The following is a 14,752-nucleotide window of genomic DNA, read 5'->3' as shown; positions in this document are numbered from 1 at the left end:
TCTTTGTCAGGGAAGATTCTAGCCTAGGGCATGACTGCCCACCATGACCTGCTTTTAGTTAGAAAGTTTTCATTTCAGACCATCCTATGTGGTTACTTTTGGTCTCTGAATTTGTCAGGCCAGCCATGAAGACCTCCCCTGAACTTGTCAGGTTCAGTATGTGGCCCCTTTTGGTCCACACCGTTTATATAAAATATCCAGAGTAGTCAAATCCATAGAGACAAAATATTTTAGTGGTGGCCTTGGGGTAGGGTTATCGTGGCTATTATGGCCTTCAAATTTGTTTTAAATGGAGATATAATTAACATATCCTGATATTCACAGTTTTAAGCATAACACTCAGTGGTGTTTCTACATTCACAAAGCTGTGCAACAGCACTATATAATCTATTAGGAAATACAACCTTCTACATTTCAAAATTCTTTGGGGACTGACTAAAAACCTGATCCGACATAAATTTCCTTGCAGCAAAATGCACACCTGAGAATTCTAACATCTCACACCTGTGTCTGTGCCAGGGGGAGTCCTGTGCACGACCGGGGCCGCTTGGTCGCCCTTTAAACTGGGCAAAGGACGGTGGTCATCTACCTTACACCCCATTTGGGGGCATAGAGGGAGGGTGGGGACCTCCCAGTGTCAAAAGTCATACGTCAAAACCTGTACGGACTCTCTGTTGCACTTGTTGACGCCACTGATGAGTGTTATCGTTCTTTAAAAGCACAGAAGCAGGCTGAACTTGCCCCTGGACCGGCCCCTGACTGCACAGGTCAGTAGGACATTCTGTCCAGTCCTGTCCTGTCCCAGCTCCGAGCAGGGGATGCTCCTTGGAAAACTGAGTGGGGACTTCCCGCTCCAGGAGGAGCGCTCAGGCGGGGCCGCCTGACCTGTGGGCCGACGCAGTCCCACCTGAGACAGCGAGTCTGCTCGGAGCTGACGTTCAGGCGGGCAGGCAGGAAAGGACTGGGGCCCAGAACGAGCATTTCCGCCCGGCTCGGTCACGTGATGTCGGTCTCTGCCCATCATCCAGGTTCAGAGTGTAACGGTCCTACCGGAATATAGAGGCGGGGACAGCCGGGTAGCGCGGTGGCGGGGCGGGTGAACTGCCCCTCAGGGGACGGTTGGAAAGCCTGGACGTTTTTCCCTTCAGTGAGGAGTCCCGTCCAATCAGGAGGCGGGAACCTGAAACACGGTCCAATCAGGGCACGGGGTAGGTCCTCTCACTGACTTCGTTCGACGCCCCTCAGTGTGACGCGGGCCCCGGCAGGTACCTGCTCCGCGGGGCCCCTGGTTACCTGTCCCCGTCGCTCTCACCTGCCCAGCCTGCGGAGCCGCCGGGGGACGCTCTGGAGAGTCCTGAGATGGTGAGCGCTCTGGTCCCGGCCCGATTCCGGGAGGGGCTGGTTCCTACGACCGCCCCGACGCGAAAGGAAGCGGCTTGAGCCGCGTCCCCCTGCGTCCCCCGGAGGTCCCTACTCCAGTCTCCGCCCTCGGCCGCAGAGGGGGTCCCGGAGCCCAATCCCGTCCCCGCGTGGGGGTCCCGGGGTCCGACCGGGGTCCGACCGGAGTCCGCTTCTGGCTGTGGTGCGGACGGAGGACGAACGGTCACCAGCGCCGGCTGTCAGGGGCTGGGGGCTGGGGATGGAGGGGCACCTGTTGCAATAGGGACAAGTCTGAGATCTCAGTCGTGCCCGCGCCTCAGATCCGACAGAACAGGGCGTTTCTTTTATGTGGAAAGAGGGTGAGCAGGAAGGCGGTGTGACAGGAAGGGCCTCCCTGTGCTCAGTCATTTTTCGGCTCAGGTAAGCGGGGCCTTGCCTACATCTCGGTGCTTGTTCAAACCGGGTGGGGACAATGTCGGGGCCGGTGAGGAGAACAGAGCCTAAATCAAGCTTGAATAAAAGATGGGAAAATGTGAACACTTGGTCAAGCCCGTGGAAAATGAAAAAATCCAAGCTCTGTAACGAGAGAGTTTCACTCAAAAGAATTATCCCAAAGAGTGGGGGAGAAGGGACGGTGCGCTCGGGCGGGGGCTGTGCAGTAGGGAGAACGCCCTGCGATCTGGGAGTCTCAACAGTTGGGCTAGAAGTTATAGAGAGGAGTAAACAAAACACACGCGCCGTCTGTTCCTGTGTGTTCATTTTCTCCACGTGATTGCCACCACTTAAATTATCTAACTTAATTTTTGTCCATGGTTTTTACTGATCATCACTGAGGCAGACCATGTAGTCCATCTTCTGTCAGTTAGTTTTCAGTCTTTTGGTCACCGTTACTTCATTTCCATGTTTATTGATGTCTAATGTTTTCTTAGATCCTCTGGGCAGGAATCCCCTTTATATGTGCAGATACTGTACATAGTTTTTCAAATGTGGTTTGTCCTTTCATTGTCTTTATTCTGTGCTGGTAAATGAACTCTTAATGTTACTAGAATTGAATTGTTTCTTTTCACACTTTCCTTTATAGTCCTGGATTCTATTGTTTTTGAAGAAAAATTGCCATTAGTTTGAGAAGAATATATTTTTAGCTTGCCAAACCTATTTTTCAACAGCATTGAGATATAATTTAAGTACCATTTTTATTTATTTATTTATTTATTTATTTATTTATTTATTTATTTATTTATTTTTATCCTCAGCTGAGGACATTTTTCCATTTTTTGTTCAGATAGAGTGGGAGGGAGAGAGAGAGAGAGAGAAATGACGACGTGAAAGGGACACATCGAGTGGCTGCCATCCACACTACCCAACCAGGGCTGGGGACAAACTGCAACCGAGGTACGTGCCCTTAGTGGGAACCAAACCGGGGTCTCTCTGGACTGCAGGCCAACGCTCTAACCGCTGAGCCAAACTGGCCAGGGCTTAAGTACCATTTTTAAATGTACCCGTTTAACTTAACTGTATTTCATTCATTTACAGAATTGAACCACCATCCCCATTTTCTCATATGAAACATTTTTATCACCCCATAAAGAAACCTGTGTCTACTGGCAGTCTTTTCGCATCCAATCTGCACCACATTCCTCCCATGCTTCATCTATTTTCTGTCTCTATAGATAGGCTTCTGTACATTTTATGTAAATGATACAACACTATCCGTAGTCTTTGTGAAGCCTGGTAATAATGTATTTACAGGTCATTGATTTTGTGCCATGAATCAGAACTTCATTCCTCTTATCGCCAAATAAATTTCATTGCATGAATATGCCCACATTTTACTTATCCAAGTCACTTGATGGACTTTTGAGTTGTTTCCACTTTGTGGCTATTATGATTCACACTGCTGTGAATATCTGTGTATTAGTTTTTGTGTTGATATTTTTTTACTTCTCCTGAGCATGTAGACACCTAAAGTGGAATTGCTGTGTTATAATCATGTTTATCATTTTAAGGACCTGCCAGGCTGTTTTCCAAAGTAGCTTTAACACTTTAGTTCCCTTAAGCTGTGTGTGAGGTTTCTGACTTTCCTCACAATCTTGCCAGCACTTGTCTTATCTTCATAGCCATCCTAGTAGGTGAGCAGCTATCCAATTTAGTTTTGATTTGCATTTTCCTGATGAGTAATGTCTAGCATCTTTCATATGCTGATTGGCCATTTGTATTTCTTCTTTGGAAAGTTGTCTACTCACATTCTTTGCCCATTATTTAGTTGTATCATTTGTCTTTATATTGTAATTTTTAATTTTTTATTATTCTCATATGAGTTTTTGTAACTCTATTTAGAACAGAAGGCTCGTATCAGGTGTGTGGTTAGCAAAGCCTAGTTGCTACCCTAGTTGAGGTAGCGTTTTTGCTGTAATGGAAGTTTGGGGGATTTCTTTCTTTATATTTTTAGAACATATTTTTATCTTCAACGATATGATTCTTTTTATAATTGTTGGTTCTTTATTTCATGAATTCAGTGTTATTCAATATTGTTTTAAAGATAGTAACTAGGGCCCTGGACAGTTTGGCTCAGCGGTTAGAGCATAGGCCTGTGATCCAGAGAGACGCGGGTTCGGTTCCCGCTAAGGGCATGTACCTTGGTTGCAGTTTGTCCCTGGCCCTGGTTGGGTCATGTGGGTGGCAACCACTCAATGTGGCCCTTTCATGTCAATGTTTCTCTCTCTCTCTTCCTCTCTCTCCCTCCCACTCTACCTGAACAAAAAAATGGAAAAATGTCCTCGGGTGAGGATAAAAATAAATAAATAAATAAATAAATAAATAAATAAATAAATAAATAAAATGACACTTGACTCTCTTACCTTCAGATCCCTCAGTGACTCTTCTTTGAATGGCCATTTTTCTTAAATTCAAGCACTCCATTGTTTATCTGAGAAGCTCTGCTGGCCTGTGAGATTATTTAAGAACCTGGCTCTCCTCTTACCCAACAGGTGTGCCAGGCCCTGGGCCCTGGCCTATGTCAGTGACCACAGTGTCCACTTCATCCTGGAAGGGGTCTTGTCTCTACCATTATCGAATGTGAGAGGACTAGATCAGGCTTCTTGATGCTGTTGACTTACAAGGCAAGAATTGTTAAGGTCAAAGAGCACTGGAAATCTGTGTTCATGACATGCTGACATTCTGGTTTCAGGTCTTAAGAGTTCACAAGGAAATAACTTTTGAGCAAGTTAAGTATCCATTTCCATGTTATCTGATAATAATTTTATTTTTCAGTCTTTAGCTTACTGCAGAATCTGCCCTATCTTATTAAAATCCTTTTAGCGTGGCGGTGTAACTCAATGGTTGAGTATCGACCCATGCACCAAAAGGTCGCTGATTTGATTCCCAGTCAGGGCACATGCTCAGGTTGTGAGCCCGATCTCCAGTGTGGGGCATGCAGGAAGTGGCCAGTCAATGTTCTCGCTTATCAATGTTTCTATCTCTCTCCCTCTCCCTTCCTCTCTCTTTAAAATCAATAAAGAAAAAAATCCTTTTAATTATGTGTGTATAAATTCATATCAGTTGTTGTCAAACTTTGCTTCAAGGTTCCAAGCACTTACCATCACTGAGTGTACTACATTTTGTTTGCTTGATTATTGTCATTTTCCATGAAAATATGAGCTCATGAGCCCAAGGAATTGAATCCGGGTTCCTGACTATGGGCCTGCCCATTTTCCTCCACATATTGGTGAAGAGGTGCCTTGTTGAAATAGAATGTGTGGGATGTTTCAGAATTCAGTATTCTTTTCGGATGTGGCTGTGAACTTCACCCGGGAAGAGTGGGCTCTGCTGGATGGTGCTCAGAGGAAGCTCTTCAGAGATGTGATGTTGGAGACCTTCTGGAACCTAGCCTCACTGGGTAAGGGTCATCCCTTCCCTTAGATTTTAGGGAAAACATATTTTATACAATATTCATTCCTTATTGGGGTCAAGGAATGAAAATATGTTGAAAAAAAGAGACAGACACACGGCTTACAGACTAGAGAGACCTGGGTTCTGTTCCCGCTAAGGGCGCGTACCTCTGCTGCAGTTTGTCCCCGGCCCCGGTTGGGATTGTGTGGGTGGCAGCCAGTCGATGTATCTCTATCACATCGATGTTTCTCTCTCTCTCTTCCTCCCTCTCTCCCTCCCTCTCTATCTGAAATGCAAAAATGTCCTTGGATGAGGATAAAAAAAAAAACCATACAGACACAGTTCAAGCCTTCATGGACCCTACCTAGAGTCAAATGGCTTTTCCATAATAAAGTTTCATGTATTAAATTGACATTTTATTTCTCTTGAATAAAAGTCTGAGGTTCTTTAATTTTATAAGTGTCACCATAGTTTTTCCAGTTTGTTTTGGAGCACTGGGAACAGCCTTATGGTTTTCACCCCTGAGAACGCTGCACTGTGGTTAGTACATGTTAGACATGGTAAGCTTACAGCAATTAAACCCATACTTACCTATCATCAAAAGCTTGAAAAATCATAGTATCAGCCCATCTTATGGAATGTGTGTTGCCCTCCATCCTCTTTCATGATGAGCTTTTCTCCAGGAGCAGGATAGCAGCCACACACTATGTGACCTCCCAATGGCATTGGGACTGTGAGAAATGCTTCATCTAGGGCCTGTGTATCTGTGAACACCAAGAGAGCAACAACCCTCAGGAGGAACAGATTCTAGACGGGAATGATATTTGGACATATCTCCTAGAAACATGAGTCAGTCTGTGTTTGAGAAGGGTGATGTTTGTCTTTCATGTGGCTTCCCTGTTGGACTTTCATCCATCCTTACTCAGGTGGGAAGACTTTCTGTATCCCCTCTTGTAAGGGGAGCATTTGTACATGTGCATGTTGCCCATTTTCTTCCTACTTTCCTTCTGTGATAATATTTACCTCAAATTCATTCTCTATTTCTCTTCAAGTATTTCTTTTTTTGTTACTCCTCACCAAAGGATATTTTTTCCATTGATTTTTAAAGGGAGTGGAAGGAAAGGAAGGGAGGGAGGGAGAGAGACAGAGAGAGGGAGAGAGAGAGAGACAGAGAGACAGAGAGAAACATTGATGTGAGAGAGACACATCTATTGGTTGCCTCCCGCACCACCCTGACTGGAGCCGGGGATCGAAACTGCAACCCAGGTACATGGCTTTGACCAGAAACCAAACCCACCACCCTTCACTCCATGGGGTGATGCTCTAACTACTGAGCCAAACCAGCCAGGGCTAAAGTATTCCTTTTTTTTCTTTTTTTTATCCTTTCCCGAGGATACTTTCCCATTTATCTTCAAATAGAGTGGGAAGGAGGGAGAGAGAGAAAGAGAGAAACATCCATGTGAGAGAGATACATCAACTGGTTGCCTCCTGCATGACCCTGACCAGGGCCGGGACCAACCACAACCCAGGTATGTGCCTTTGACTGGAATCGAACCCACAACTCATTAGTCCGTGGACCAATGCTCTATCCTCTGAGCTAAACCAGCCAGAGCTGAAGTATTCCTTTAAAAAAATTTTTTTAAATTGATTTTTAGAGAGAAAAAGAAAGGGAGAAAACAAAACATCCATTGGCTGCTTCCTACATGCCCCCTCCCATGGATCTAGCCCACAATCCAGGCATGTACCCTGACTGGGAATTGAATTGGCAACCTTTTGGTGCATGAAATAACACCCAAACAACTGAGCCACACTGGCCAGGGCTGACGTATTTCTTAGTGAACAAGATGCCATTTTGATCCATTTCCCCGAATATTGCCCAAATAGCCGAGGTCTCAGATTATTTCTTTCCTTACATACCCATTCTTCCTTGTAGAATTTGTTTACACATTTTTGGATCAGTACATGAAATAAATTTACAAGTGGTCTATTTTCTTTATCTTCTTCTCAAAAAATTAAATTACTGGTTTACCTCGAGATATTGTAGGTTTGGTTCCAGACTGCCACAAGAAAGCCAATATCACAATAAAATAAGTCACACAAACATTTTGGTTTCACAGTGTATATAAAAGTTAAATTTATCCCTGGCCTGTGTGGCTCAGTTGGTTGGAGCGTCATTCTGTACATCAAAAGGCTGGGGCACGTATGGAAAGGCAACTGATCGATGTTTCTCTCTCACATCTCTTCCTCTATCTCTTCCCCTCTTTCTAAAATCAATGAGCATGTCCTTATGTGAGGATTTTAAAAAAAGAGTTAAATGTATACTATACTGTAGTCTATTAAGTGTACAATGGCATTAAGTCTAAAAAGAACCTAGATGCCTCAGTTTAAAATACTGTATTGTGCCCTGGCCAGTTTCTCAGTGGTTAGAGCGTCGGCCTGCGGTCCAGAGAGACCCAGGTTCGGTTCCCCCTAAGGGCACATACCTCGGTTGCAGTTTATCCCCGGCCCTGGTTAGGTTGTGTGGGTGGCAGCCACTCGATGTGTCCCTTTCACATCAATGTTTCTCTCCCCCACCCCCACTCTATCTGAACAAAAAATGGAAAAAGGTCCTCGGGTGAGGATGGATAAATAAATAAATAAATAAATAAATAAATAAATAAATAAAATAAAATAAAATAAAATACTGTATTGCTACCAAATGCTAACTATTATCCAAGCCTTCAGCGAGTCCCAGTCTTTTTGCTGGCAGAGGATTTTGCCTCCAGTTTGTTAAAAAAGGTGGTATCTGCATAACACAGTCAAGCAAAGTTCAATAAAACGTGATATGCCCATGTACTGTCCATTGTTGCAGCTTGTTGCACTCAAGTCAAAACCAGTGGATCAAGCCCTACGCGGGAAAACTTAGAGACTGAAATATCCAGTGAAGACAATATAGTAAGATTCACAAGAAATGATTCCTGGTCTGTTTTTGGAGAAACATGGACATTTCATAATATCATATATGAGAACCAAACCCGGGAAAGACATTTGAGGTGAGTGGCATTCCCACAGGAGGAAGGGAGTTATTGGCAGAGAGACTAACTTGAAATGAAAGAAAAAGAGTAAAACTAGCTAAACAATTATGTTCTTAGAGAACATAATTGATCACCAGACAATATTTCATAAATATGATGTAGATATTGAGTGTCTGTGCAGAATTCAGTTGGAAACAATGATAAGGAAACCCCAGATGTAAGAAGCACCGAACATTATTGCTCTGTTTGAGCTCAGCCAGAGCTTTAAGCTGGTTCCATGTTGGAACAGTGCAGACAGTGTGGAAAACACACCCATTTGTTGGAGATGGTAAATATATACTCACAGTAACCATTTACACCACCTATAAATTATGAACAGAGAAGTTCCTTATAATTAGATCTCTAATTATGTACTATTTCTTTTGAACAGAAGTCATTCTGTGGAGACTCCCTGTGGGAGGAATGAAGGTAATCAATGTGGAGATGCCCAGACCACAGATCTTCCTGTGCATGAGAGACATCTGACTGGAGCTAGACCCTATGAATGCACTAAGTGTGAAAAAAGCTTCACGGATCATTGTTTCCTAAAGAATCAGCAAAGATCTCCCACTGGACACAAACCTCATCTGTGTGAGGAATGTGGGCAAGCATGTAGGTGTGTCTCATGCTTAAGCAGTCATGTGGAAACTGGCCTTGTGGAGAAACCCCATCCATGTCAGGATACTGGGGGCGCATCAAAGAGAGATGTGCAGAGTCTGAGTGGTAAAAACTCTTTTCAGTGTAAGAAATGTGGAAAAGCTTTCACTTGCCACTCAGCCTTTCGGGGACATGTGAGATGTCAGTGTGGACAGAAAATCCACACGTGTAAAGTGTGTGGGAAAGCCTTTATGTATGGATGTCACCTTAAACGACATGTAAGAACTCACACTGGAGAGAAGCCCTATGAATGTAAGGAATGTGGGAAAGCCTTCAGCTGTAACTCCTACCTACGAGAACACGTGAGAATGCACACTGGGGAGAAACCCTATGAATGTCAGCACTGTGGAAAAGCTTTTCGATTTTACTCCTACCTTCGAGAACACGTGAAGGCACACACTGGAGATAGACCTTATGAATGTCAGCAGTGTGGCAAAGCCTTCCGGCACCTGTCATCCCTGCGATCACATGAGAGGATGCACACTGGGGAGAAACCGTATGAATGTAAGGAATGTGGGAGAGGCTTCCATTGTCCCAAATACTTTAGAAAACATGTGAAAACACACAGTGAAAGGAAACGCTATGAATGTACAGAATGTGGGAAAGCCTTCCATTATTCCTCATCCCTTCGAGAGCATGTGAGAACACACAGTGAAGAGAAGCCCTATGGATGTATGGAGTGTGAGAAAGCGTTCAGGTGTCCCTCATCCCTGCAAAGACACATGCGAATGCACACAGGGGAGAAACCCTATGAATGTCAGAAATGTGGTGAAGCCTTCAGGCATTATGCGTCCTTGCGAAGACATGGGAGGACACACACTGGACAGAAGCTCTGAATTCAGGGACTGTATTTATTTTTTTGTAAAACTTTGTGAGGAAACACTGGAGAGAAAGAAACTATGAGTGGAAAGTAGGTGGGAAGTTTTTAGATCTTATGTTGTGCATGAAAACTCAGGGCAGTATAGAAAATTTTTGTTACAAATACGGTTTTCCTTATAAGTGCCTCATCCTGAAGAGGGATCCCTGTGTGTTAATTCCTAGTTCATGTTACTGATATGAACACTTAAGATATAATTACCCCTCTGTGTTCCCTTCATCTGTACTGCATACATTTTGCTATATTTGATTTTAATTAATTGTACAGTATATGAAACTTGTCTCACTTACATTATAATGTCTTTTTTTTTTTTTTGGTATGTGCCCCTAGCGGGAACCAAACCCAGTACTCTCTTGTCTGCAGGTTGATGCTCCAACTGCTGAGCCAAACAGGCCAGGGCTCATTATAATGTTTTTTGACTCAGTGTGACAAATGGTGTTTTTGTTTTTTTGTTTTCTTTTTTCATGTGCAACTTGATATAGTTTAGTTAAAAGTATTTTTGATACTTTCCATTATGTTCCAAGTATGTGATCATGATATGAGTCCTGTACTGCTGAAATTTCTTTTCTGGTATACTGCTGCAAATACTGGAATTTTCTGGCTCAATTTCTGCTCCTCTTCAGTCTTTATTACTGAAAAACATATCTTCCGCATTTGTTGCCAGTAGATGCCACACGTGTTCTTCACAGAAATTAGAGATTATGGAAAGATCTTAGAAGAAGACAGTCTCATCTGATCATGTTCATAATTTGACCTCTGCTCATTGTCCTTGGTCTTGGTTGGAAATGGGACACAATGCATTGAGTTAAAGAAAAAAACAAAACAGACCTTGTGGCATGAAGATAAAAGTTGGTGTGCAGATGGCTTCACTGAATTGTGTGGTCAGCCTAGGTGAGGTAGAAAATCACGTCCCATTGTCCTGTTTATGGTTCTGGGATAAAGGTCACAAGAAAAGGAAGATGCATGAGGCTTGGAAGGCAGAATTGAAGAATCTGTGACTCTCAGTTCTTCTCTACTATCAGGAGACAGGTGCATGGGCCTGAGTTACAGCACCTTCTTCTGAGTTCTTGCTCGGCCCATCTGGAACAGCCCCTCTTAAGCAGAAGACTCCACAGACTGTTCCCCAGGGTCATGAACCCTCTTAGATCTTCAGGTTTATACTGTAGCTCCGTGGCCTCCATCAGGTCACTGCAGCTACAGACCCTACTGGTTGGTCATTCAAGTGTATTAAATCATAGGACAATACTTGAGTCCACATGGAAAACTGGTGCTACTGTTAAACAGCTGCTTCAACATTCCTTTTTTTTTTTTTCTAGTGGCCTTGTGGCTTATTGGTTATAGAATGGAACCTTTCAATATCATGTTCTTTCAATATCATGTTCTTTTACTAGTCTTTCATGTCATCACCTTTGAAATGTGACCCCTAGTCACTGTCTAGTCAACAGAGGTATTTGTACATGGTTCAGCTTCTTCCACTCCCTAATGATGGCATTCTGGTTTGTGTGGCTTCAGAGGAAAGCGTGGGTTTGGTTAGATGCAGTGTCCACACAAGTCCAGGCATATTTAGAACACTCATTAGTAGCATGGGACCTGATACATCAATTTGCCCATCTCTCCAGTTGGGAACTCTGGTACTTGGACCAAGACTCCTTTGGCAGTTGCCTAGGGTATTGTTTAGGACACACAGGAAATGTGTTACTGTGTTAGTTAAGTCTCTGTAGTTCAAAGGCAGTAGGCATTCATAGCAAAATGCCATTCCACCTGGGCACCTTGGTGGCCACCCTTTTCTTCTTATTATTTTAAATATGTTTTTATTTATTTTTTTTAGAGAAAGAAGAAAGGAGAGGGAGAGAGAGATGGAAACATCAATGAGAGAGAAACATCGATTGGCTGCCTCCTGCACAACCCCCACTGGGGATTGAACCCAAAACCCGGGCATGTGCTCTGACTTGGAATTGGACCAGAGACCTCTTGGTGCATGGGTTGACGCTCAACCACTGAGCCACACCAGCCGAGCATGGCCACCCTTTCAAGCACCCAATCTGCTGTATCTACTGAAGGGTCGGCTGCTAGAGCTCATACCTGGTCCAGGGCATCCCCTTCCTGATGGCAAGGGGGTGTCAGTGCCTCATGAATCTGGATATGGAAGACAGTGAGGGCTGCCTCAGGCTCTTGCAGGTGAACCCAATTGTGTTTCTATGCATCCTGACCCCACAAGTCACACTCGTGATCATCCACCCCTCAGCTTCCCATTGTCCAAACCACTGGACTAATCCCTTTAATGCAACCCAGTTGTCAGTGCAAAGGGTGAGCAAGTTTCCAGAGACCTTGATGAATCACCAGCCAGATAGCTCTGCCTTCTGCCCAGTGAATGCTGTGCTTCACTCCTTTGTGGGAGGCTCCACCTGGAGGAGCACTGTGGCCACTACTAGGAGCTGTTCCTCTGTGGACATATGTCAGGTTTCTCTCCCCTCCAGAGCTGGGACCCATCCAAAGGATACTGTCTCCTATCTTTGCCACAGTGCCTGGCCCACACCTTCTGGAGTCATAGAAAAGTGGAACGGTGGCCCTGCTTGCAAGATACCCAGAGCCTTAATCAGCTTCACCAGTATTGTTTTTCTTCTCAAAGGTGGCTTGCTACTCTGATTCCTTGTCCCACGTGTACTCTTTCTTTACTAGGTGGCATAAGGAATAGAGGCACTGTGACAGGTGAGGAATAAAAGTCCGCCCAAACCTCAAGTCTCTGAAGACTTGCACCCTTTTCACATTCTTGGTCTGGATAGACTTGCACCTTATCAAACACAGCCTCTGGGCAGCACAGATCCCACACCCAAACCTCAGGGCGGTGCCTGGGCCTTAAATTTTCTGTGGGTTCATAGCCCTTCTTCCTCCTCCCAGATGTTCCAGCAAAGCTTGTAGTGCCCTGCAACAGAGGCCTATCTTCGCATGTTCACATGATATCTTCAGTGTTATGGGCCCATTGTACTGATGTGGGCAAGATCGGGATAGGCCCATTGTGGGGTTGTGCAGGGAGCCTTGGGGAAGCACTTGAAAGGTGTAGTGTAGTATTGTCCCTCCCACGTGAAGGCAAACTGACCTTAATTATCAGAAGCCTGTATTTGTCAAAGTCGCTCCATGAATCTCCCTGAAGATGGACCACTGTTGCAGGAACACTTTTTGTCTAAATATCAGAGTGAAACAGTAACTGTCTACAAATTTTAAAAGACTTAGAAATAGCCAAAATCTGATGACAGGGCATTTAATGCAATTGGCAAGGAAATTTGGTTATTTCTGTAACATTTTAAAATTTCAACTGATAGCATACAAGGACATATCAGATTTTTAGAAATTTCATACAATATACCCTAAAGAGAGTTTAGCATTTTTATGTATAAAAACATAATTTTAATAGATAATTATAGGAGCACAACAAAATGCACCACATTCTGAACAAACTCCAAAGTTAGGAGATTAAGATTGGAGGAAAATCAGATGGGCTACAATATCCATTACATTGAAACTGCAAGAGAAGAATTCCAACCAGCAGGTTAACACTTATGTACTGGCTACAATGACGACTTAAATTTAATGACAATCAGCCCTGACCTGTTTAGCTGAGCGGTTAGAGCACCCACCTGCAGACCAATGAGTTGCGGGTTCGATTCCAGTCAAGGGCACGCACCTCAGTTGCAGTTTGTCCCTGGCCCTGATTGGGGTCGTGCAGGAGGCAACCAGTTGATGTGGCTCTATCACATCGATCTCTCTCTCTCTCTCCCCACAATACCCCTCATCCTCTATTCCTGCTCTATCTGTAAAAAAAAAGAAAAGAAAAAAAATATCCTCGGGTGAGGATTAAAAAAATAATAACAATCAGGAAATAGATACAGAGAGGGTTGGGAAAGAACATTTTGTGCAGGAAAGAACTCTGTCAATGCAGAAAAAAATCACTGAATATCAAATTAAAGAATAAAAGAAGTTCCCATAGCAAATACCAAAGGGATAAAAATAAGAATCAGTAATTGAGAATTTGACGCTTTCAAATGAAGGAGCCTTTATGATGACACTTATACAAGCTGGCAGCTTGAGATTTGCTCATTGGATCTATAAGGAAGATTCACAAATGCCTCAGCAAACCCCAAATGATTATCAGATTGGTGTTTCCTAATAGCGCACGTAACTGGTCACACATGAAGTTTTCAGACAAGAACCAAGAAAAGGGTCATAATTCAAATACCTGTCTCAAATGTGGCCTAATATGAAAGTCCTACACACAGTCATAAGTGCAGTTGTGACTCTCGTGTACGAGTAATTTTCAAACGTGGCAAGACACCAATGCTCATCTAGCTAATCAGACAACACAAAAATATTTCAAATTTCTAGGAGGTAAATAAAATGTTAGATATGGATCCTTTATGCATGCTCAGGGCCAGCTTAAAAATACTCCATTTAGTGATGTCTTAACAAGAATTTGCATTAGTAAAAAGAAACTGGCATCCACCTCTTGCCATTCAATTTTGTCAGATGGTAAAGACCAAAAAAGAATGTTTCATCAGTTTTAATGTGTTTTTACTGATTTTTTAGAGAGAGAGAGAGAGAGAGAGAGAGATCGATCAATGTGAGAGAGAAACATCCATCAGCTGCTTCCTGCACGCCCCCTACTGGGGATCGAGCTCAAAAATCAGCCATGTGCCCTGACCTGGAATCAAACCCAGACCTCTCAGTCCACAGGATGATGCTCAATCCACTGAGCCACACTGGCCGGGCCACCAGTTTTAATTTTTAAATACAATTGTCACATTGGGAAAATGTGACACAGTAAAATAAACTTTACAAAGGCAAAGTAGAATGACAAAACATATGTACTAAAACATAAGATTTGCAGAAGTTTTCAGACAAA

The 14,752-nt window shown here is 43.6% G+C and overlaps 1 protein-coding gene across 2 annotated transcripts; it reads left to right on the top strand.

Moving 5' to 3' along the window:
• Positions 1–1,265: 1,265 nt before the first annotated feature.
• Positions 1,266–9,987, top strand: LOC118616400 (zinc finger protein 77-like). 2 transcript variants are annotated; one of them, XM_036241982.1, is made up of 4 exons: positions 1,266–1,362; positions 5,149–5,275; positions 8,120–8,300; positions 8,713–9,987. In XM_036241982.1, exons 1-4 carry the CDS (start codon positions 1,360–1,362, stop codon positions 9,812–9,814), a joined length of 1,413 nt encoding a protein of 470 aa, XP_036097875.1. In that variant the 5' UTR covers positions 1,266–1,359; the 3' UTR covers positions 9,815–9,987. The 2 variants fall into 2 exon arrangements, with proteins under 2 accessions (XP_036097875.1, XP_036097874.1); XM_036241981.1 differs by lacking the exon at positions 1,266–1,362 and having other exon boundaries at positions 4,976–5,275.
• The last annotated feature ends 4,765 nt before the right edge of the window (positions 9,988–14,752 follow it).

Source organism: Molossus molossus, unplaced genomic scaffold (genome assembly GCF_014108415.1).
Source record: "Molossus molossus isolate mMolMol1 unplaced genomic scaffold, mMolMol1.p scaffold_m16_p_4, whole genome shotgun sequence".
Classification (NCBI taxonomy): Eukaryota; Metazoa; Chordata; class Mammalia; order Chiroptera; family Molossidae; genus Molossus; species Molossus molossus.
Note: the sequence above shows the minus strand (reverse complement) of the source record. Positions and strands in the feature narration are given on the sequence as shown.

Bases quoted from the DNA above. Each gene is read 5' to 3' on its own strand.
- LOC118616400 (XM_036241981.1), top strand. From the start codon at position 5,131: ATGTGTGGGATGTTTCAGAATTCAGTATTCTTTTCGGATGTGGCTGTG. The intron at 5,276-8,119 runs GTAAGGGTCATC...CCATTGTTGCAG, and splicing joins CTGGAACCTAGCCTCACTGG to CTTGTTGCACTCAAGTCAAA. The intron at 8,301-8,712 runs GTGAGTGGCATT...TCTTTTGAACAG, and splicing joins ACCCGGGAAAGACATTTGAG to AAGTCATTCTGTGGAGACTC.